General features: G+C 44.6%; 1 protein-coding gene across 1 annotated transcript in view; it reads left to right on the top strand.

The window, feature by feature from the left end:
- Window positions 1–24,055, top strand: part of ITGA8 (integrin subunit alpha 8) — a 560,404-nt gene that overhangs the window by 87,915 nt on the left and 448,434 nt on the right. Inside the window, exon 7 of the mRNA XM_029588821.1 lies at window positions 13,537–13,662. Within this exon, the coding sequence (XP_029444681.1) occupies window positions 13,537–13,662 (126 nt within the window). The remainder of the gene's footprint in view (window positions 1–13,536; window positions 13,663–24,055) is intronic.

The raw sequence follows: 24,055 nt of genomic DNA, 5'->3' as shown, positions 1-24,055 counted from the left end.
TGCCAAAAAGTCACTTCTCTGCATCCATGATGTCAAAAAAGTTCAGGGGTTGCCCTGCCAGCATGACTTTGAGGCGGGCTGGGTATAACAGGACATATGAAATTCCCCTAGCCCTCAACCCACGTTTCACTTCCAGGAAGCTCGCCCGCTTCTTTTGCACATGTAGTGAGAAATCTTGAAAAATAATAACTCTATGTGAGTCGCACATAATATCAGATTTTAACCTGGTCTTTTCCAAGATTTGGGCTTTATCTGCGTAGCTTTGCATTTGGATAATTACTGCTCTCTGCTGGTCACCGGGTGGCGACGGAACAGCCAAGGCTCTATGATCCCTTCAATCTTCATATGGCCTTTCCTTGTCACGATCCCCAAGACCTCTGGTAGCCATTTTGAAAAAAAAGTCCACCGGGTCCTTAAGAACATAAGAACATAAGAAATTGCCATGCTGGGTCAGACCAAGGGTCCATCAAGCCCAGCATCCTGTTTCCAACAGAGGCCAAACCAGGCCACAAGAACCTGGCAATTACCCAAACACTAAGAAGATCCCATGCTACTGATGCAATTAATAGCAGTGGCTATTCCCTAAGTAAACTTGATTCATAGCCGTTAATGGTCTTCTCCTCCAAGAACTTATCCAAACCTTTTTTGAACCCAGCTACACTAACTGCACTAACAACATCCTCTGGCAACAAATTCCAGAGCTTTATTGTGCGTTGAGTGAAAAAGAATATTCTCCGATTAGTCTTAAATGTGCTACTTGCTAACTTCATGGAATGCCCCCTAGTCCTTCTATTATTTGAAAGTGTAAATAACTGAGTCACATCTACTCGTTCAAGACCTCTCATGATCTTAAAGACCTCTATCATATCCCCCCCTCAGTTGTCTCTTCAGCCTTTCCTCATAGGGGAGCTGTTCCATCTCCTTTATCATTTTGGTTGCCCTTCTCTGTACCTTCTCCATCGCAACTATATCTTTTTTGAGATGCGGCGACCAGAATTGTACACAGTATTCAAGGTGCGGTCTCACCATGGAGCGATATAGAGGCATTATGACATTTTCCGTTTTATTAACCATTCTCTTCCTAATAATTCCTAACATTCTGTTTGCTTTTTTGACTGCTGTAGCACACTGAGCTGACGATTTTAAAGTATTATCCACTATGATGCCTAGATCGTTTTCCTGGGTGGTAGCTCCTAATATGGAACCTAACATCGTGTAACTACAGCAAGGGTTATTTTTCCCTATATGCAACACCTTGCACTTGTCCACATTAAATTTCATCTGCCATTTGGATGCCCAATCTTCCAGTCTTGCAAGGTCCTCCTGTAATGTATCACAGTCCACTTGTGATTTAACTTCTCTGAATAATTTTGTGTCATCCGCAAATTTGATAACCTCACTTGTTGTATTCTTTTCCAGATCATTTATATATATATATATATATATAAATATATATATATATATAGAGAGAGAGAGAGATATAGATATAGATATAGCTATAGATATATATATTGAAAAGCACTGGTCCACGTACAGATCCCTTAGGCACTCCACTGTTTACCCTTTTCCACTGACAAAATTGACCATTTAATCCTACTCTCTGTTTCCTGTCTTTTAACAAGTTTGTAATCCACGAAACGACATCGCCTCCTGTTCCATTACTTTTTAGTTTTCTTAGAAGCCTCTCATGAAGGACTTTGTCAAACTCCTTCTGAAAATCCAAATACACTATATCTACCGATTCACCTTTATCCACATGTTTATTAACCCCTTCAAAAAAATGAAGCAGATTTGTTAGGCAAAACTTCCCTTGGGTAAATCCATGTTGACTATGTTCCATTACACCATGTCTTACTATATGCTCTACGATTTTGATCTTGAGAATAGTTTCCACTATTTTTCCCAGCAATGAAGTCAGGCTCACTGTCTACACTTACCCAGATCGCCCCTGGAGCCTTTTTTAAATATTGGGGTTACATTGGCCACCCTCCAGGTCTTCAGGTACAATGGATGATTTTAATGATAGTTTACAAATTTGAATTAATAGATCAGAAATTTCATTTTTGAGTTCCTTCAGTACCCTAGGATGCATACCATCCGGTCCAGGTGATTTGCTACTTTTTAGTTTGTCAATATGGCCGACTACATCTTCCAGGTTCACAGTGATTTCGTTCAGTTCGTCTGACTCATCGCCCCTGAAAACCATCTCAGGAACTGGTATCTCCCCAACATCCTCATTAGGAAACACGAAAGCAAAGAATTCATTTAGTCTTTCTGCAATGGCCTTTTCTCACAGGACAAGCAGGATGGTAGTCCTCACATATGGGTGACATCAGAGGATGGAGCCCAATCACGGAAAACTTCTGTTAAAGTTTCCAGAACTTTGACTGGCCCCTACTGGGCATGCCCAGCTTGGCACTAACCCTGCAGCCAGCAGGGGTCCCCCTTCAGTCTTCTTTTTTCCGCGCAGCAGTAGCCTCGCGGTTTAGGAGCTCTGAAGAGATTCCTGACAGGAATTTTCCTCACGGAATTATTTAAAGTTAAATTGCCCCACAGGGGTCCCTCCTCTAACTTTTCTTTGACCGCGGTACTCCGGTAAGTTTTTATCCATTTTCTGTCGATTACCATCGAGTTTGGCCCTTGCGGCCTACTGGCCATTGACTGTACCACGGCTCGATTTTTTTCAGTGGCTGTGGCGTCGGGTTTCCGTTGGTGCCCGGACTGTACTCAGACCCCCATGGAGTCTGTATAATGTGTCTAGGCCGTGAGCATGATGTCCTGACTTGCACCAAATGTGTCCTCATGACACCAAAACGTCGCAAAGCCAGAATGGAGAAGATGGAACTCCTCTTCCGTGCTCAGACCCCGACTCCGTCCATTGCATCGACGTCATCGGAACCAGCACCGTCGACTTCGTGCCAGCATTGACCACCAACCGGTGACCGACCACCATCGACATCTTCACGGCCATCGACACCCGCTACTCCCCCTCAGGATTGAGGGGATCGCAAGGAGAAACATCGTCATCGACATCGCAAGACTCGGACCGTCAAGGGAGCGAAGTCATCGACCTCGCCACCGTCCGAGCCACCGTCGAAGAAGCCCCATCCAGGAAAGGCACCGACCATTCCTGTGATCGGGTCTCCAAGGCAACCCTCACCCAATCGGGGTTTGGGAGTCGCGATTCCGCCTGTAAAGGTGGTCCCTCCAGTTATGCCTCTGCCTCCCTCTTCTGTTCCGGAGCCGGGGCTGCTTGGTCCAGGTCTCCGAGAAGAACTGGACCGGCTGGTTCAGGAGGCCATCGACAAGGCGATGCAATGTCTCCAGGTTCCTCCAGCACCGACACCGGCATCAATTGTGGAACCTGTCATCGACCGAATTCCGGCAGTGCTGGCACTGCTGCTATCCAGGATGGAGGCGCTGATGGACGCCCTTCCACCGATGGATCCCGGGTCTCCAATAGCTCCAATGCCCTCCCCGAGGATGGTTTCATTGGGAGGAGAAACACCGTTCCACATTCCTCCATCTGGAGTTTTGCCTCAGCCATCGATGCCTGCACTGATGCCTTCCATGCCATCATCGGTGCCTCCGGCAATTCCTTCGATTTTTTCGGAGCCTCGCCTGTGGCCTTTAGATATCCAACCCCCTTCTCATCCTACAGGACAGTCTGCTGATCCTTATGACACTTGGGGTGATGATACTTCAACAGACACCGATGACTTACCTTCACCACCTTCTCCTACTGAAAGTAGAAAGTGTTCTCCTCCAGAGGACCTCTCATTCATAAATGTTCTGAAGGAAATGTCTGAGTTGGTTCCTTTTCAACTTCACACGGAACAGGATGACAGGCACCAGATGATGGAGTAACTCCAATTTCTGGATGCCCCCAAGCTAATCACCTCTATTCCCATTCATCAAGTACTTCTTGATCGTCTCAAAAAGAACTGGGAAAATCCTGGATCAATTGCTCCGGTTCACAGGAAGGCTGACACTACTTACTTAGTTGAGTCAGCCCCAGGTTTTCAAAAATCCCAGCTCGACCACCACTCAGTTGTGGTAGAGTCGGCTCAAAAAAGGGCAAAAAGGTCGAAACCTCACTCATTCACCCCACCTGCTAAGGAACAAAAGTTCCTAGACAACATTGGTCGACGAATGTTCCAAGGAGCCATGCTCATCTCCCGAATTGCTGCCTACCAGCTTTATATGACCCAATATAATAGGGTCATCTTTAAACAGATACAGGACTTCTCCAAGTCCCTGCCTGAACAATTCCAAGATCAGCTACAAACCCTTGTAAACAAGGGATTTGAGGCAGGAAAACATGAGATTCGAACATCTTATGATATATTCGACACCTCTGCCAGAGTGTCTGCAGCTGCCATTTCAGCAAGACGGTGGGTCTGGCTCAAATCTTCTGACCTTCACCCAGAAGTGCAAGACCAGTTGTCCAACCTACCGTGTGTAGGAGATAATCTGTTCGGTGAACAGATCCAACGAATGGTGGCTGAATTAAAAGACCATCATGAGACCCTTAAACAGCTCTCTTTGATGCCTTCAGACTTCTCCTCAAGACAACCCTTCAGGAAGGACTCTAAGAAGTCTTTCTACCATCCAAGGACGGCCTACCCACCACCAGCAAGGTCCCGTACTACGAGACCTTATCAGAAGCCTCAACCTCGCCAAGTCTGAAAGCAGAAACCACAAGCAGCTCCCCAGCCAGGACCTGCTTTAGGTTTTAACTTCCGCTTGGAGAGCAGCAGCCAGATTCCTCTGCCAAGCATGCCAGTGGGAGGTCGATTGTGCCACTTTCACAACATGTGGCAGTCAATCACAACCGACTGATGGGTATTGGCAATCATTGCTCTGGGTTACCATCTGAACTGTCTCGCCCTGCCACCGGACTCCCCCACCTCTGCAGACATGGAGAACGTCCAACCACTCCATTCTTCTGGACCAAGAGGTCTCCCTTCTTCTCCAGTCAAGAGCAATAAAACCTGTTCCGCACTCGCAGCAAGGCCTAGGGTTCTATTCCCGGTACTTTCTGATCCCCCCAAAATTGGGGGGTGTTCGTCCAATCCTGGACCTATGTGCTCTCAACAGGTACCTCCAGCAGGAGAAGTTCAAGATGGTAACCTTGGGATCGCTTCTACCTCTTCTACAAAGAGGAGACTGGCCCTGCTCTCTGGACCTCTAAGACGCATACACACACATTGCGATAACTCCAACTCATCGCAAATACCGGAGGTTTTTAGTATGCCCCAAGCACTATCAGATGTCTGATCATCCCAACTGTCAACTGAACTCTCAGTTGTAAACCTCTTAATATATTCTCTTCATCCTGAACCTGCATACTCTCCTCATCCAACATAATAATGCTCTCTGGACTTGATATGCTTATTTCTGATATTGTTCAAATTTTTTTTACTGTTGCACAACTGCTAAGAAAATGTATAACGTTCACATTGCTTTTCTGTTACACAACTGCTAAGAAAAATGTATATTTTTGTAAACCGTTGTGATGGCTCTACCGAATGACGGTATATAAAACTCAATAAATAAATAAATAAATACATACCAATACCGAGTGCTTCTATTCGGCCTGGCGTCTGCACCACGAGTCTTTACCAAATGTCTCATAGTTGTCGCAGCTTTCCTCAGAAAGGAAGGTGTTCACGTCTACCCCTATCTGGACGACTGGTTAATCAGGGCTCCAACCCAGCAAGCGGCTCGGTCGTCCCTCGATTTGACTCTACACACTCTAATTTCACTAGGATTTCTCGTCAATTACGGAAAATCCTTTTTAGTCCCATCTCAAACCTTGTCATTCATTGGGGAAGACTTGGACACCTTGCAGGCAAAAGCTTTTCTACTTCAACAACGAGCGTTAACTCTCGTGTCTCTCGCTCACCAGTTGTAGTCTCAGAATACTGCGACTGTACACCAATTTCTCGTCCTCCTGGGTCACATGGCGTCCTCAGTCCATGTCACACCAATGGCCCGCTTGGCCATGAGACTCATGCATTGGACTCTGAGTTCACAATGGATTCAAGCTGTTCAGCCTCTGTCGACCATTGTTCACATCACCGACTCACTCCGTCTGTCTCTCGCTTGGTGGAAGAATCTGAACAATCTCCTCCAGGGACTGCCCTTTCACGTGCCAGATGCTCAAGTCATTCTGACCACCGACGCTTCCAACCTCAGGTGGGGAGCCCATGTGAACGATCTGCAGACACAAGGATCTTGGTCTCCAGAGGAAGCCAAACACCAGATAAATTTCCTGGAACTTCGAGCAATGCGATATGCTCTCAGGGCTTTTCAGGATTGCCTTTCCAATCAAGTCATCCTGATTCAGACGGACAACCAGGTGGCCATGTGGTACATCAACAAGCAGGGAGGCACAGGCTCCTTCCTTCTGTGTCAGGAAGCTGCGCAGATTTGGGCGGAAGTTCTCTCCCACTCAACGTACCTCAGGGCCACCTACTTGCTGGGAGTGGACAATGTTCTAGCAGACAAGCTGAGTCGCGTCTTCTAACCGCACGAGTGGTCTCTCAACCCCTCGGTAGCGATCTCCATCTTCCGACAATGGGGATATCCTCAGACAGACCTCTTTGCGTCCCCTCAGAACCACAAAGTGGACAATTACTGCTCCCTCATTCGCAGCAAACACTCTCAACCCAGAGATGCATTCTCCCTCTCATGGGCAACCGGTCTGCTCTATGCATTCCCTCCACTTCCTCTTCTCTCAAAGACTCTCGTGAAGCTACGTTAGGACAAGGGAACCATGATCCTGATAGCACCTCACTGGCCACGCCAAGTGTGGTTTCCCATACTTCAGGATCTCTCCATCCGCAGGCACATTCCCTTGGGAAAGGACCCACTCCTGATCACTCAAAACGACGGATGCCTTCGCCATCCCAATCTTCAAGCCTTGTCCCTGATGGCATGGATGTTGAAAGGTTAATCCTTCAACCACTTAACCTTTCAGATTCCGTTACCCATGTCTTGATTGCTTCACGGAAGCCTTCCACGAGAAGATCTTACTCCTATAAATGGAAAAGGTACACTTCATGGTGCACCTCTCAGTCCCTTGATCCCTTTTCCTGACCAATCCCAACGTTTTTGGACTATCTCTGGCATCTGTCAGAGTCAGGTCTTAAGACATCTTCCATCAGAATGCATGTCAGTGCGGTAGCCGCCTTCCATAAAGGTGTCGGGGATGTCCCTATATCCGTACAACCCCCTGTAACACATTTTCTGTAGACTTTGCTCCACATCAAGCCTCCTTTACGTCTTCCAGCCCCTTCTTGGGACCTTAATCTGGTTCTCGGTCGGCTCATGAAACCACCATTTGAGCCTCTTCATTCCTGTGACCTTAAATATCTCACATGGAAAGTGATTTTCCTTTTGGCTATCATGTCAGCTCGCAGGGTTAGTGAGTTACAGGCCCTAGTTACCTATCCGCCTTACATTAAACTCCTGCAGGACCAGGCGGTACTCCGCACTCACCCTAAATTTTTACCTAAGGTAGATTTGGAGTTTCATATTAATCAATCCATCATACTATCTACATTTTTTCCCACAACACCCTGATATAGCACTGTCCCATTGGTTATCCTCCTTCCACCAAGTCTCTGTGATGCCAATTATGTCAATCTCATCATTTGCTGCTATACACTCTAACTCTCCCATCTTACTTCTTAGACTTCTGGCATTAACATACAGACATTTCAAAGTGTGTTTTTGTTTGTTTTAACAACCTGCTTTTCAGTTGTTTGGGATAATTTGGAAATCATTAGCTTTGGTGATTTTTTACATATAGGCATATGGACTATGTTTGCTTTTAATGGAACCTCTCTGTTGGGATGCCCTAACTCTCCTGTTTCATTAGTATCCTTCAAGGATACATTTCTCCGAACCATGCACTGCTGAGTGACTGTCGGCTTTTCCCCTTGTTCTAGTTTAAAAGCTGCTCTGTCTCCTTTTTGAAAGTTAGTGCCAGCAGCTTGGTTCCACTCTGGTTAAGGTGGAGCCCATCCTTTCGGAAAAGTCTCCCCTTTCCCCAAAAGTTACCCTCAACTTTTCAGGCAGGCCCACTATTCTCTGAGTTTTCCTCCTGCCATAATTTTCAATATCTTCATTTTTTACCAGCAAGGCCTTGTATTTCTTCTCCAAGGCATCTACCTTTGCATGTGCTCGCATCAGCAACATTTCCAACTCTTCAACCTGATTAACAGTCTTACCTATCCAAGATACATTGTCTTGCATGGAGGAAACCAGCAACGCTACCTTCTCCTCAACCATGATCATTTTAGAATCTATACTCTCAGTAAGTCACAGTGAAAATTTTTCAAACAACTGCTGCAGCATCACAGTATTCTCCCCCTCCTGAAGCACTGGCTATCCCTCCTCCAATTTCAAGGCCTCCAATCATAGTCCTGCTCACTTTTTTCAGTAGTTCAAAGTGGATTACATTCAGATATTTCCCTATCTCCAGAGGATTTATAATCTAAGTTTATACCTGAGGCAATGAAGTGTAAAGTGAGTTGCTCAAGGTCACAAGGAGCAACAGCAGGACCCAAACCCTGGTCTCCTGGTTGGTAGCCCACTGCTTTAACCACTAGGCTACTCCTCTACTCTGAGAGATCTAATTTTGGAGGCTCTTTTGATGTCAAAACTTGTATATCTTCTTTATCCATTTCCCTCTTCTTTAAAGGAGGCATGTAATATACTTTCGCCATAGTAGGTAAAGTAACTTCTGGAATTTTCAAAATTTCCATTAAGTATCTTCTCCATATGTCTTTTGGTGAAGTAAATGCAACTTTTGGAAGCTTATACACCTCAGATTCCTCCTTCTCATCTGGTTTTCCATATTCTCCAGCTTCATTTGCAAATGTTGGTTTTCTTTTACAAGCATTTGTTGAATATTGATAGTACTTTCCAAATTTACCTTAAGAGAATCTACTTTCTCTTTCGATTTCAAAACTTCATGCTCCACATTATTCATCTGTTGTTCTAGCTTTTTAATGTTATTTGTTATAGTATGAAGCTGTGTTATCATATTCTTATTCACAGTGTTAATTGCTTCCCATAGCGTCTCTAAAGAGTAAAATTGAGGCCTTACCAGGTCAGCAACTTGAAGCACCAGGGTCTCAGTTATTAACTCCTCAGTCTCTAGTGTAGCAGCCCCAACAGGATTATCACCATTGCCCCCTAGAATCTTATATTGGGCCGAGCCTTCCTGCCCCAGCTGCGCGGGCTCTGGTAGAGACTCACCGGGGGTAGGCCATTCAGGCGTCCCCTGGTCTCCTTGCTTCTGTAGCATTCTTCTCTCTGCTGGGGAAAAAGATGTCAGTAGCTCTATACCGGTTTCAGGCTCCTCTTCCCCCCATCCTCTGGTCTGCGAGCTTCCCTTTCTGGCTATTGATCCACGCCGGACATGAGTGACCATAGGTCCCACCATGAGGGAAGCTAGGAGGGCTTCTGAAGCTAAGTGCTCTCTAGCTTTGTGCTTCCGCGCTGAATGCGGGATGAGTTCTCGAAGTAAAAACCCTGAAAGCAGGAGAGACGCGGTAGTCTGTTTTGCTACAATGCCATCTTGGATCCTCTTAACTATATTTTTTTCCTTGTATTTTCTCTCCCCATGATGTGGCCTTAAAATGACATAGATTCACTAGACAGGGTTTTTTTTCTGATGTTGTTCTTTGTTTTTTTATATATTTTCATGTGTGACTCATTGTTTTCTTTTTTCTTGTATAATGTAATTTCAATGTAAAACTTAAAAATAAATAAATAAACCAGCTAGCTGGATCCCTTCTCCTATGGCCTAAGGGACTTGCTTCAATAATTAATCTTCCTCTCATCTGCCGGCCTTAGCTCCTCCACTGATATATTTACAGTTTTGCTACCCCAAGACACAGTTCGTGTTATCACCCCCCCCCCCCCAATAAGTTTAGACAACAGGGAGAAGAAGGTATAAGGCACATCCAGTGACAGATTTAGGGCTGTGCTACCTCTAAGCACAGATGGGGATGTTACCACTCCCCCCTCCCCAATAAGGTTATACAACAGGTAACAAAGGATCTAAGGCACAGCCCCACAGTTTCTTGTGGCAGCTCAAGGATAGATTCTATGTCAAAAATAAGAAAATTCTGATGCACATTGGCAAACATTTCCATCTTTTATATTACATTATGAAAATTAAGTAATTTTCCAGTCTTGCTTGACTGTATAATGTTTTTTTATTGGGTGAGGAAAAGAGATTTCAAGCATCAGTAAGAGAGAGGATGGGAAGAGAAGAGAGGAGGACCAAGGAGAATCAGAGAGGAGGACCAGGAGAAAGAGAAAGAGATCAGAGAGGAGGACCAGGAGAAAGTGAGAGTTACTGGGGAGGCTTGTGAGAAGGAAAAGGACTGGGGTTGGGGGAGGAGAATGAGAGTGAACCAGGGATGAGGAGAATGGGAGATGGGAAAGATTAAAGAAGAGGGAGATTAGGAATCTGGAATAGAGGAAGAAGAAAGAAGGAGATTTTTGGATTGAGTAAGGGGAGAAGGGAGTATGAGGGGTTGGTGGAGATTCCAGGATATGTATAAAAATATCTGAGGTCAAGGGAGAGAGGATCTGAATTACATTGTTGTGGATAGGGGAAAAGAGCATGCCCCTACTGTGCTTCAGTCCTGTTTCCCAATGCATTCCCTTTCTGACCTCCCACCCAGTCTGGCATATACACACAGCTGGCACCAGTCCCTTCTCTCTCATACCCACAAACACTGCAGCCTTCCTCAGTTCTCTTCTCTCGTTCCCCAGCCGATCCTCTCTGCTTACCAAACCCGCTGATGTCTTCCACACAGTCCCTCCTGACCTCTCCAAAATGATCTCTCTTGCTTTATCTGCTCCAGGATCATCAGCCCCACCTCCTGTTTACTGCTAGCTCCCTGGGAAGAGAGAGGCTGGATCAAGAAGCAAAGAGTTGTTCTCTAGAGAGTGAGATTCAGCAAAGCTAGAAGGCAGCAAATCTTCAGCCAGCCTGCTGCACCCAAATATTTGCCATCCTTGGCATAGGCTTACTATGCCAATTGAGAAATCCAGACCTGAGCACCTCTTCAATTAAAATTTTTCCCAGTGCCATTGTGGCATATCGCCAGCAGATGGAAGGGGCTTTGATCTTCCTCTACCCATTAGCACAGAACTTCATGAAAGAATTGTGGCATTCCAGGCCTTGGGACCTCAATGTAATCCGTGCTTAACTCATGAAACCTCCCTTCATACCTCTTGAGTCAGTGGACTTGAGGTTTCTTTCCAAGAAAGTGTTATTTCTTGTAACCATTACTTTGGCTTGGAGAACAAGTGAATTGTAGACTCAGGTTTTCTATTCACCAAACCTGCACTTTTTTCCCAACAGGGTAGTTCTGTGTACTCACCCTAAATTCATTCTGAAAGTGGTGTTTGCTTTTAACATCAATCAAGCTATTATGTTATCCTTTTTCTATCCAAGACCACATAGTTACAGAGGAGAAAGGGCTCTTCACTTCTTGGACTACAAGAGAGTCCTCCTCACAGTCAAGCTTCTCAGCTGTATGTGTCCTTTGATCCCAATAAATTGAGAAGGGCAGCTGCCCAATGAACTTGTCTAATTGGCTGGCAGACTGTATAGTGCACCGCTATGTACTGGCTGACTTAAAGGTTACAGACTCTGTCAAGGCTCTCAGATTAGAGCCATGAGAACTTCTGTAGCTCATCTCAGGGCTAATTCCATTGAAGACACATGCAAAGCAGCTACTTGATCATCAGTTGCACCTTCACATCCTGCTATTATCTGGTTAACATGTCTCGAAGAGAAAGTAACTTTGGACTAGCAGTTTTGCACAACCTGTTCACCTAGTATTCTATTCTCCACTGGTGGAGTCTAGGTTGTCTACTTCAGTAATTGCTCTGTGTTGCAGCCCTCAGCTTGGGGCTCCCTATTCATTATGTCTGATTCATGCCTTCTTGTTGATGGAGAAAGAAATCTTTCTTACCTGTTATCAGGGTTCTCTGTAGCTTGCAGAGTGAATCAACCATTCTTAATACCCACCTGCCTCCCTGGAACATTGAGTACCTCAATAAAGCTTAAGCTCTGAAACAGACTGATGGGCTTGCTAGGCAGCATGCAAACATGGGAAATCCTGTGCATGCTCATTGAGAGGTAGATTTTAAAAGTGTTGCTCCCACAACATGAATTTTAAGAAGTCAGGAAGGAAACGTCTACCTAATAAGGAGGCAGGGCTTTGCCAAGACTGATGCATGTAACCATGAATTTTGCAAAGGCAATGTGCAGATGTTACCTCTGCTACAGCAAAGGCAATGTGCAGATGTTACCTCTGCTACAGGTCCTCATGAGGCACGAGAGAGAGAGAAAGAGAGAAGAGAGAGAGAGAGAGAGAACCTTTATATAGAGTCAGTCTGACACTGTCTACTTAGGTACCACTGTAGAGGGGCACTATGAATCGGGGTGAGTTTTCAGGAGGTGCATTGGGGTTAGGGTGGATGGTGTTACAGATACATTCAAAGGTATTCATTATAAAATTGACATCACTAAAGAATTTTAGTCCTTATAAGCAATGAAAAGGAGTTGATTTGTACAAATCTACTCCTCTTGTTAGTTTTATTGCCTATGAGAACTAAAATTCTTTAGTGATATCAATTTTACAATGAATACCTCTGAATGTATTTGTAACACCACCTACCCACCTACCCTAACCCCAATCCACCTCCCCTAAATCCTCCCGATTCAAAGTGCCCCTCTACAGTGGTACCTATGTATAGAATATCAGACTGACCTCTTTCTCTCTCTCTCTCTCTCTCTCTCTCTCCCTGTTGGCATACATGCATACTTTATAAAATGAGGTGTATGTTTGCACCTTTTCTTTTAAAATTTACCAGTGAGACTTTAACTGAGCTCTGCTGGGTCTGTGTAGCACCATTGGATGACATCATCCATGCAAAATTGTTTTATTATGTCAAAAGGGATAATGACAGGAGGAGACTGTAATGAAGAAGACAATTTATTTTGCTTATTGAAGAAGGGACCTGCCTCATAAGCCATAAGAACCTCAGTTATATGAACGTGCTGACATGCCCTTACATGGCATCCATAAGGCATTATTTTTAAACTTAATGTGAATCCTGTTACTTACAAAATAACTGGGTCTTTTCATCCCTCTATGACCCCCACTAAAATACCATGCTGTTATTGTTTGCATACAGTATATCCAATTTTTAAGGAATCAGCACCTTAAATTTTATTCAATTATTCTATCTCAAAGTGGGTTCATGATGACTTTAATTATGCTATATAATTGTCCAGAGTATTTTTTTACTTTTGTTTGCTATTTATGGTTTGTAATAGTTTTTATTGGACAAAAGTGATGTCAATATTCATTGAGCTTTCAGGACTGTATTCCCCTCTTTCAATGACATCTAAGAAATTTAATATTTTGTATAGTAGAAGAAGGCAGCGATGTTTGTTTTATTTTATTTTATCTGTTTATTTACATACAGGTCAAGTGATCACCACAAGCATTGCAGAGATTATTACTAATTATTCTTTCAAGAATATGCTTAGGCAATTGAAGGGGGAAAAGCAAAGTGGCGTGGCATCTTCAAACTATGATGACAATTACCTTGGTAAGAGAGCTTTTCAAAATTATTTAAGTATCTGTATCAGAGCAGCAATACAATTTTACATGAACAGTCAACAAATTTGCATTTAAAGTGAATTTGTATTTTTGACAGTAAGGTCCATATTCAAAAGTATTTAGCTGGATAACTCACTAGTTATTTGGCTAAATGAATTAGTGGATACTTATCTGGCTACATTTTAGCCAGAAATCTTATTATCCAGTTAAAATTAAGTCAGATAACTTATGGTTTATGGTTTATTGTTTTTTTCTATACCGTCACATCGGCAAGGCCTTCACAATGGTTTACATGTAATTAAAAAGAGAAATACATTAATATAATACAAGTAATAACAGCTAAAATTATTAAAAGAAAAGAAAAGTACAGAAATTATATAAATTAGCTGTTAAAATGAAATTCAAAAACTAAAAACATAAAAACATATTACATTACTCTTCCTAAAAGCAGATATTAAGAAGATCTAAAACATTAAACTTCATTATTACTTATCCTAAAATATAATTTAAAAGCTCTCTCAAAGAAGGAAAAGTTAAGCCAGTATGTATCTATTGCTCATGCTCTGTAGAAGCGCATTTAAACAGCCATGTTTTTAGTTCTGCCTTGAATTTTTTCTTATCTGCTTGTAATCTCAATTGAGTTGGTAATGTATTCCACACCTTTGTTCCTGCTATTGATATTACACGCTCCCGTACTTGGCTGAGTCTGGCAGGTTGTATTGTTGGAACTGTCAAAAGTCCTTTGTTTGCTGATCTCAAGTATTTTTTACGGAATGTGCAAATGTATTGTATTTAACCATTCGGTTCTTTCACCATATATTGTATTATGAATTATACAGGCTGTATTATATTGTATCTGGTAAAATCGGAAGCCAGTGTAAGAGACCAGGGTTGGTGTGATATGGTCACAATTTCTTTGGCCAGTTAATATTCTGGCAGCCGCATTTTGTAATACCTGGAGGGGCCTAATAGTGGATGCTGGTAGGCCTAAAAGCAGAGTATTACAAGAATCAATATTAGTAAAAATTAGAGCTTGTAAACAGTTCTAAAATCATATTGTTCTAAAAATGGTGTCAGCCTTCTTAAGGTTAATAATTTAAGTAACCATCTTTTAATTTAGTGGCAATATGTTTCTTCATAGTAAACTCTGTATCTAAAATAACCCTGAGATCCCTTGCAAAAATGATGGCTTTATCTTAATATTATTATCGAGTAGGGATGTGCATTCGTTTGCGAAGAAATAGGAAATATAGATGATATTTCCTATTTTATCACGGTTCAGGGGTCCCCGAAAACGATAAGAAAACCACATGAAATTTTGTGGGGGGGGGGGGGAGAGAAAGAGCACATAAAAAAGAAACAAACCCAAACTCACCCCAACCCTTCAAATTTAATTAATTACAATCTCCCACCCTCCCGACCCCCCCAAAACTTGCCTAAAGTCCCTGGTGGTCCAGCGGGAGTCCTGGGAGCGATCTCTCTCCTCTCGGGCGTCGGCTGCCTCTAATCAAAATGGCGCCGATGGCCCTTTACTCTTCCATGTGACAGGGGCTATCATTGCCATTGGCTGGCGCCTGTCACATGATAGGAGCAATAGATGGCCTGTGCCATTTTTTAAGATGGCGCCGGCCGTCCATTGCTCCTACCATGTGATAGAGGCCGGCCAATGGAACCAATAGCCCCTGTCACATGGTAAGGGCAAAGAGCCACTGGCACCATTTTGTTTACTGGCAGCCGATGGCTCGAGAGCGGGAGATTGCTCTGGGACAGCTATATTCAATAGTGCGGCTGCTAACTTTAAAATAGTCAACTATATTCAATAGTGCAGCTGCACTATTGAATATCCCTCCAAAGTTACCCGGATAAGTTTATCCGACCTGTAAGGGGGTTATTTTCTAACCCTATCGCATGCGAACAGGGACTTTTCGCACACGAAAAGTCCCTTATCGCGTGTGATATCTAGATCGGGGTGGAGTCGGGGCGGCATCAACACTGGAAGAGGAGGAGTCGGGGCGGTGTCGGGGTGGACGCCGCGGAAACTTTGCTGACGTCAAAAAGGCAAGGCCCCCTGTTGCCGCCAGTAGCGCGCTCAATAGCACCACCTTTGACAATGGTCTTATTGGTTGCGAAAGCCGGCAGCGATTGCATCGTGGTGGTGCGATCACTGCCGGCTTTTGCAGGCCCGCCCCCCCATTTCACCCCCCCGTTAGCGCCGGGATTCACAAACCGGTGCGAAGAATGAAAATCCAGCCCTAACTTTGCTATCTGGACAGTGACTGAATATGGACCCCAGTGGGTTTTCATGTTAAGGGGCCTATGTGCTATTGAACCTTAGAGCTGATTCCTCTGTTAAATGCCTATTAGTTAATGTCCATATACTAAATGTGTTAATCTGTTCTAATTGAATGCATGTTAGCATTATTGCAGATTTACTGTTGATAATGCTAATGCATATACAAATGACTGGATAAATGGAGTATAAAGGGATTAATTGGATGTTAACACTGGAAGTAATATCCAGCAGTAATACATTGGGATGGTAACTTTCCAAATGGATCGCGAGCACACATTGGCGCACGTACATCGGCCCGTATCCATGGACTTGGCCATTTTCTAACATACGCGCACATATGCATGCATGTTATAAAATAGCCTGGCCGCACACACATGTGCACCAGATTTTAAGTGGGCACGTGAATGCCACTTCTACTGTGTAAATTGGAGGATTTTAAAAGGGGTGCGTCCCAGTTTTACCAGTTCATCTCCAGTTCGCCCAGTTAAGAAAGAGGTCATCCAAACCCCCCTAGTTTAATTGCCTTTGCTCCCCCCATTTAGCCCCGACCCTTAGAGCCCCATAGATCTGCCTGTTTTTATTTATTTTATTATTTATACGTCATCAATAACAGAAGTAAAGTTATGTGGCGGGGGCCTTGGCGCAAGCCGGATCGTGCAAGTACTTAAACTCACATTTCAGGTTCACGCCCTGAAATGCTCATGCACCACACAGACCACACCCACACCCCTTTTTGAATACTTTCAAGATGTGTGCGCTCGGGGAGATAATGCGCGTATCTCGGCAGCTTTTAAAATCCACACCGCTCGCACGAGCCTGATATATTCGCGCATCCCCTGATTAATGCTTGCGTTGGGCTTTCAAAATTTACCTTAAAGGCGGTAATTTTATTCATTTATTTCAAATCATTTGTTTACTACCATTCCAAAGATCATGGCGGTTTACAGCACAGAACACACAAGTACATCATAAAAAACATATAAAACATACATAGGCATACATTCATCACATATTGTTACTGCGATGACAGACCTCTCGCCCTAATACAGTCCGAGGGTCTCTTTTACCTGCAGAGTGTAAACTAATTTTCAAAGTGAAACAACGTGCATAGTTTCACTTGGAAAATTACTTAGGATAACTACTTGTACACATTTTCTGAGAAAAATTCTGCACACACATAAATTGATACAGTAACTGCTTTAAACTTCCATTGCTGGACAAATACAATATCTTCTGGCTATAATCTTCTATTTGGAGTTAGATAATCCCAGTATACAAGTATAATCATTTTAAATATTTTCTGTGAGATTTTATTGTGCAATCCAATTGAAAATTAGTGACAAAAGGTTTAAATGCCAGCAATCTGTGTTTGTCCTTACGATCTCGCTGTGACTATTGCAGTTGGTTGATTAAATAGCAGGTTGCTGGTAAGTTATAACTGTGACCAGTTTTGGGGGAACCACTTTATGTAGTGGTGATGTCATTGGTGGGATACTGTGTCAAAAGAAATCTATTGAAATAGCAGCATACATTTTTTATCTGCATGGAAATAAAGGTTAACAAATGTAGTCCTTGAAATGGTAGAACTTGGATAACAGTTACAGAGGCCATAGCCTACAATTTGTATTAAAGGTGGAATATTGTTATTGTGTCTTAAGGTGTATCATTCCAAGATTTCTTATGTGTGGGGGAAAGTTTACTTTCAAGGCCCTTCACATTGCTTAACTTTAAATCCCATGTCCAATGTATCATATACAGCAGTGATAACCTCAGTATTGATAATCATTAAACTCACAACTCAATGAAACACTTGAGTGTTTTAGTGGTTCCAACGTTTCTCTTTCCTGATAAGCTGAAATTCACTTCCATTGGATATAGGGCAAGTTAGTGGCTTCCCTCCCAGTGCAGGTGAAGTATCAAAGAAGAAATTTATATTACACAGTCATTGTAGTTCATACCTCTATCTTGTAGTTTTCTCATTAGAACTCCTCAGTTTCCTCACTGTACCTGAAAGGCACAGGTCCTCCTCCTCTCTCTCCTATTCAGTATCGTGAAGATATCTTCAGAGGGATAGCTGTGTTAGTCTGGTGTAGTAAAAATGACAAGAGGTGGATGGCACCTTATAGACTAACCAATTTATTGAGGCATAATCTTTCAAGGACAGAGTCCACTCCAACTTCTCTCTACCCTCTCTATCAGATTTCTGGACTCAAGGTACATCACTCCTGGAGCTGTGCAGGACAACAAGGCAGGATACTGGGCTAGACAAAGGCTGGTCTTCCCCTAGCCAGTCCTTGGTGTTCTGGGGGCCAGTAGATCTTTGCGGTGGTAGTTCATCATGGTGAGTTTAGCTGGACAAGACAGGGAAGGCTAGAGTGAGACTTGGACGAGGCAATGCATGGACAGGTTAGACGAGGCAAGGCTTGGACAGGCTGGATGAGGCAAAGCTTGGTTCAGGCTGATTGAGGCAAGGCTTGGATAGGCTGGTCAAGGTAAGGCTTGTCACAGGCTGGGAACAGGCAGGGTAGGACAAGAACAAACAAAGACAGGGTTGGACAAGGACTAAACTAGGCAGACAAGTGTAGGACTTAGACAAGGTAGACAAGGATAATACAGAACAGAGAACATGGAAGCCCGAAGGCAACAAGGCTGGATGCCTGTATGCCACTAGGCTGCAGGAAGGCCTGGATAGGCCACAAGGCAGGGCACAAGACAGAGCAGGCCCAGAGACCTCACGTCAGGATACAATACAGAGCAGGTCCGAAGGCCTCACGGGAAGGCAAGGATTAAGAAGGTCCGAAAGTCACAAGGCAAGGAACAAGAAGGCGCACATGCCACAAGGCAAGGCAAAGAGCAATAAGGCCTGGAGGCCACAAGGCAAGCGTGGCCAGATCAGCAAGCCAAGGGTGACTCCATGAAGAGGCAAGGATACAATGGCAGGGCTGGGTTACATAGGGCTGGAACTTGGGTGTGGTGCAGGCAATGAGGAAGAGCTTAGTAATGCTGGAGATTAAGCTTGCTGAGGTTTCCTATGGGAGAGGAGGCCATAAGACAGGCTGAGTCAGGAGGCCATTGAGGAGATGGCTCGGATAGCTCTGAACAGTGTTATGATCTGACTGCGGAGTTAGCAATCTGTTATGAAACCTCCTCCTGAGGAAGGAGGAGTTAGCAGTCTGTTATGAAACCTCCTCCTGAGGAAGGAGGAGTAGCAATCTGTTATGGATTTGATGCTGAAGACTCCTGTTGGGGGAGGAGTCAGCAATTTGATTAGAATCTGCTCCTGTAGAAGGAGGAGTTTGCAATCTGTTATGAGTCACCATACGGAGATAGCAATCCGTTAGGGAACTGGCTCCTGAGGAAGGAGGAGTTTAGCAATCTGATATATTCCGTATGTGGAACTAGCAATCTTGTTATGATATAGACTACAGAGCTGGCAAACTGTACCAGCGGAGTGCTAGAGAGGGTACTAAGCTGGAAAGGAATGTGAATAGGTGAATCCTTGGGCCGATGGCAGATGACAGCGCCCCCAGGAGGATATCCTGAGAGGGACCACCGATTAGGCTTGGGTATGGAGACAGACACAGATAGTTCTTTTATTAGACAGGTTAGTAGAACCACCAGAGGTGGCAATAGTGAGCTGATGTGCCCGGCAGGGCTAAAGTCCCTCAGATACTGGAACTGCGATCCCAGGGTTGCTGAGCTGTAGAAATACTATAGATAAGTGAGTAGACAGGGTGTGCTGTATACATTAGAGATGTGCTTCGTGTTTTGCTACCGGGTCGTTTTTTGACTCGGATACTTCATGGTAAAGTTCGGTTTTCCCCGTTTAGTTTTTTTGAAAAAAAAAAAAAACTAAACGGGGAAAACCGAAACCGGGCCAAAAAACAACGCGGGAAAACAAAGCTAAAAAAAAAACCCCACCCCACGCATTTAAATTAATTTTAGTACATTACATACACCCCCCCCCCCATCCCCCATACACCCCCCCCCATTACATACACCCCCCCCCTCCCCAAGACTTACCAACATCCCTGGTGGTCCAGCGTAGTCCCCCCCGGGTGCCATTTGACCCTCCGTGGTGTGCCCAGTGTGCTAGTGCTAGCCATGCTCAAATGGTGCCGAATAGCCTCTGAACTACTATGTCACAGGGGCTACTGGCGCCATTGGTCAGCCCCTGTCACATGGTAGGAGAACCGACCAATGGCGCCGAAAGCCCCTGTGACATAGTATGGGCAAAGGCTATCGGCGCCATTTTGATTATTGGCAGCCGACGACGACATCGCTCCCGGACCCCCGCTGGACCCCCAGGGATTATTGGCAAGCTTTTTGGCCAGCTTGGGGGGGCCTCCTGACCCCCCCAAGGCTTGCCAATAATCCCTGGGGTTCCGGCGGGGGGTCTGGGAGCGATGTCGTCGTCGGCTGCCAATAATCAAAATGGCGCCGATAGCCTTTGCCCATACTATGTCACAGGGGCTTTCGGCGCCATTGGTCGGTTCTCCTACCATGTGACAGGGGCTGACCAATGGCGCCGGTAGCCCCTGTGACATAGTAGTTCAGAGGCTATTCGGCACCATTTTGAGCATGGCTAGCAGGCACTAGCACACTGGGCACACCACGGAGGGTCAAATGGCACCCGGGGGGACCCTGCTGGACCACCAGGGATGTTGGTAAGTCTTGGGGAGGGGGAGGGATCGGGATGGGGGAGGGGGTGGTGTTATTATATTTAATGTTTGGGGTGGTTTTTAATTTAAAAAAAAAAAAAAAAGTGCCCCTCTCCCCACACAAACCGGAAAAACGAAGTTTCCCCGAAGTTCGGGGAAAATCCTTTTCGGGTTTCGGGGTCCCCGAACCAGGACGAATTAGGCAATTTCTTTGTAATTGCCTAATTCGTGATAAACGATTGCACATCTCTAGTATACATAGCCAGTAGTAGATGACAATCTCACATAAGTTCTTAAAGAGGCTCAGTAGCTGGAAAGAGTTAGGCCCTTGAGGAGCGAGTACCTGGTTCCAGGGAAAGCTCTGAGAGAGCGGTGGTAACTCACGAATGTATGTATCTATGATAGGTTCCAGGCAGTAAAGAATCTTCAGAGTATTCAGGAACATGGGCCCTCGAGGAGCGAGTAACGGTTCCTATCTGCAATCTGAAATAGAGAAAAGAGAGCGAGGCCCCCAAGGAGCGGGTACCTCTGGTAAGTCCGAGGAAGCAGAGTAGCTTAGAAATACTAGCGAGTAAAGGCAATCCTCGCTATCAATCCTTTGCTAACTCAATCTGTTAGCGAAAGTGAAGACCTTTTATGTTGGAAGCGGATGACGTCAATACAGGGGATGCTCCTGAGGTTCGCGCCCTTGCTGGTACAAACTTCGGAGCACACGCGCACACCCTACATCATCAGGAACATGGCGGATCCGCAGCGTCGAGCCGATCCGGGGACGCCGGAGAGAAGCGGCATGGATACGCCACGGCAGCAAACTGTCCATCAGACCCGGAGGGAGTCGCCACAGAGGTAGAGAGGGTGGAGTGAGGGCAAAGAGCAGCCATGGATGCAACAAACAGTGCTCACTAGAGGCCTCTGCAGGTGGGGAGGCATCATAGTAGTTAGAACAAGGTATGATAAGGCAGCACAGCAGACAAAATTGTAATAGTACCTTTCCTTTAAGACCCCTCCTTCTGGGTCCCATTTCCTATTGAGGCTATAGCTGGGGGGACAAGGCTTGGCTGGAGGGACAGAGCGGGAAAGGCTAGAAGGGCAAGGTGAGACTTGGCTGGAAGGACATGGCAAGGCTTGACTAGATAGCTGGACATCTGGAACACTACCACTTTCTGAGCGATCAAGGTCAAGAGCAGTTTCTCCTTCTGGACATTCACAGTCAGGAATGATGCATCCTTCAAGGCATTCAAGATGAAGAGCAGTGCCCCTTCTGTGCATCCAGGGTCAAGAGCAGTGCCCCCTTTTGGGCATTCAAGGTCAGGAACAGTGCCCCCCTTCTAGGCATTCACAGCCAGGAGCAGCACCACCTTCTGGGCATTCATGGTCAGGAACAGTATCCATCTCTGGGCTTTCAAGATCAAAAGCAGTGCCCCCTACTGGGTGATCATGGTCAGGAGCAATGCCACTCTCTAGGCATTCAAAGTCACGAGCAGTGCCCCCTTCAGGGTGTTCCAAGGCTGGAATAATACCCTCTTCTGTGCACTTCATGTCAGGAACAGTAGTGCTGCCCTCTAGTGCTTGCTTCTCCACAGGAGTACAGGACTGGAGTCCCTTGAAGGTAATTGTAAAGGGTTGGAAAGGCAGGCTCCCATTGGAACAAAGCTGTGGCTGCAGATTCTTCCTGGAAAGGCTCAGCTGGAATGGATTGCACTTGCTGAGATAGGTCCATTATACTGGACTGTTCCTCCCGGAGTGGATCATCTCAACTGGAGTCCTTCAGAGGCTGAGGCAGAACTATGGCTGCTGGATCAAGCTCCTCTTAAAGTAGAGACTTTAGCAATGTTCTTACTTCAGTACTCATTGCTTGACCAGAGATACTGGAGGTTCCAGGAGGGAGAACAGCAGTCTGGCATGGACTTTCTGGGGCAGGATGGGATTTGGTCTCTGAGCTATGTACCCAGTGCAAAGATTCTAAGGAGTCAGACAGAAAAAATATACATGTTCCCTTCTTGGCTGTCAGTGTTGATTTTGTTAACAAGTTGCTGAAACCAGCCATGGTTCTATGAGCTCTAGAGGCAGAATTAATTAGCTTTGCTTGTCTCATGGTTTCTACCAACGGAGTCAGGATTGGATTAAGCTATACTTTCACTTGCCCCAGATTTTCTAAACTGAAATCAAAAGAAAATTGTACTTTTCCAGGTAAAGAATTTAAACCATTTGAACAAGCTATGGTTGTATTAGGCTGTGTAATTAGAATTAACTTGGCAAACTGTGGTTTTCAAGAGACCTGTGCATTTCAAAACATTTGTGCTGGGAATTTCCTTAGTAGTCTGCATACAAGCAGACTGCAGTGTTTGTTGGCAAACTATGACTTTCAAGAGATCTGTGCTATTCAAAAGACTTGTGCTAGGAGTTTCCTCAGTAGCTTGCATATAGGCAGCTTCCAGCATTTGTGGCTTAGGTAGCACCACCCAATGGGAGGCCCACCTAGTAACTCGAGGTGAGGGTTAAGTATTAGTGTAGGGGGTTAGGGGCCACTTTCACATTCAACATGAGATGGACAAACAGAACAGTGGTCTCTTGTGAAGATTTGCTGGCCTTCGGAGTGAGGAGTGAGGAAACTCACTCCAAGATGAGATTTGTGCAATGTTCCCTCCACCTAGCTTGTTGTTACCCAGGTAGAGAGTCCATCAAGCTAGGTTGAGAGAACATTGCACAAATCTCATCTTGGAGTGAGTTTCCTCACTCCGTAGGTCATTAAATCTTCACAAGAGACCACTGTTCTGTTCGTCCGTCTCATGTTGAATGTGAAAGTGGCCCCTAACCCCCTACACTAATACTTAACCCTCACCTCGAGTTACTAGGTGGGCCTCCCATAGGGATACAAATACCTGTCTAGGGAGGTGACACTTTAGCAAGTCTCTCTCTCTCTCTCTCCTGAAACAGGCCTGTCTGGAAACCTCATGAACTGCAATGTAGCCCAAATTAGGCTAATAGTGCAACTTGCAATAATAGCCTTTCACTTTTTGGTATCACATGCGATATTGGAAAATGTGGCCCAAAATTTCTGATAATTTGAATTGTGTGTATATTTGGATAGTCAGGAGGAGCTTCATTGAGAGATGTTTTATTTTTGTGGTTGAGTCTGATAAATGCTGAGAATCTTTTAATGAGCTTTTAGGTATTTATATGATTTTGTGTATGTTTTATGTTTTATTGTTTTTAAGTTTTATCATTTTATTTTGTTTTATGTTTTACTTATTTATAATTTATAATTTGTAGTTGTTTTGATTGTTATGATGGAATGCATATGTATTATTGTAACCTGCCTTGCATTGTAGATAGGCAACATATAAATTTATAAATAAATAAATGCTCCATGGAGGCAAACGTTACTTAATAGAAAAATTAGAGAACAGCATAGGACATCCTGTCTT

Source organism: Rhinatrema bivittatum, chromosome 2 (assembly GCF_901001135.1).
Source record: "Rhinatrema bivittatum chromosome 2, aRhiBiv1.1, whole genome shotgun sequence".
Taxonomy (NCBI): Eukaryota; Metazoa; Chordata; class Amphibia; order Gymnophiona; family Rhinatrematidae; genus Rhinatrema; species Rhinatrema bivittatum.
This window is presented reverse-complemented; position numbering and strand designations above follow the sequence as displayed.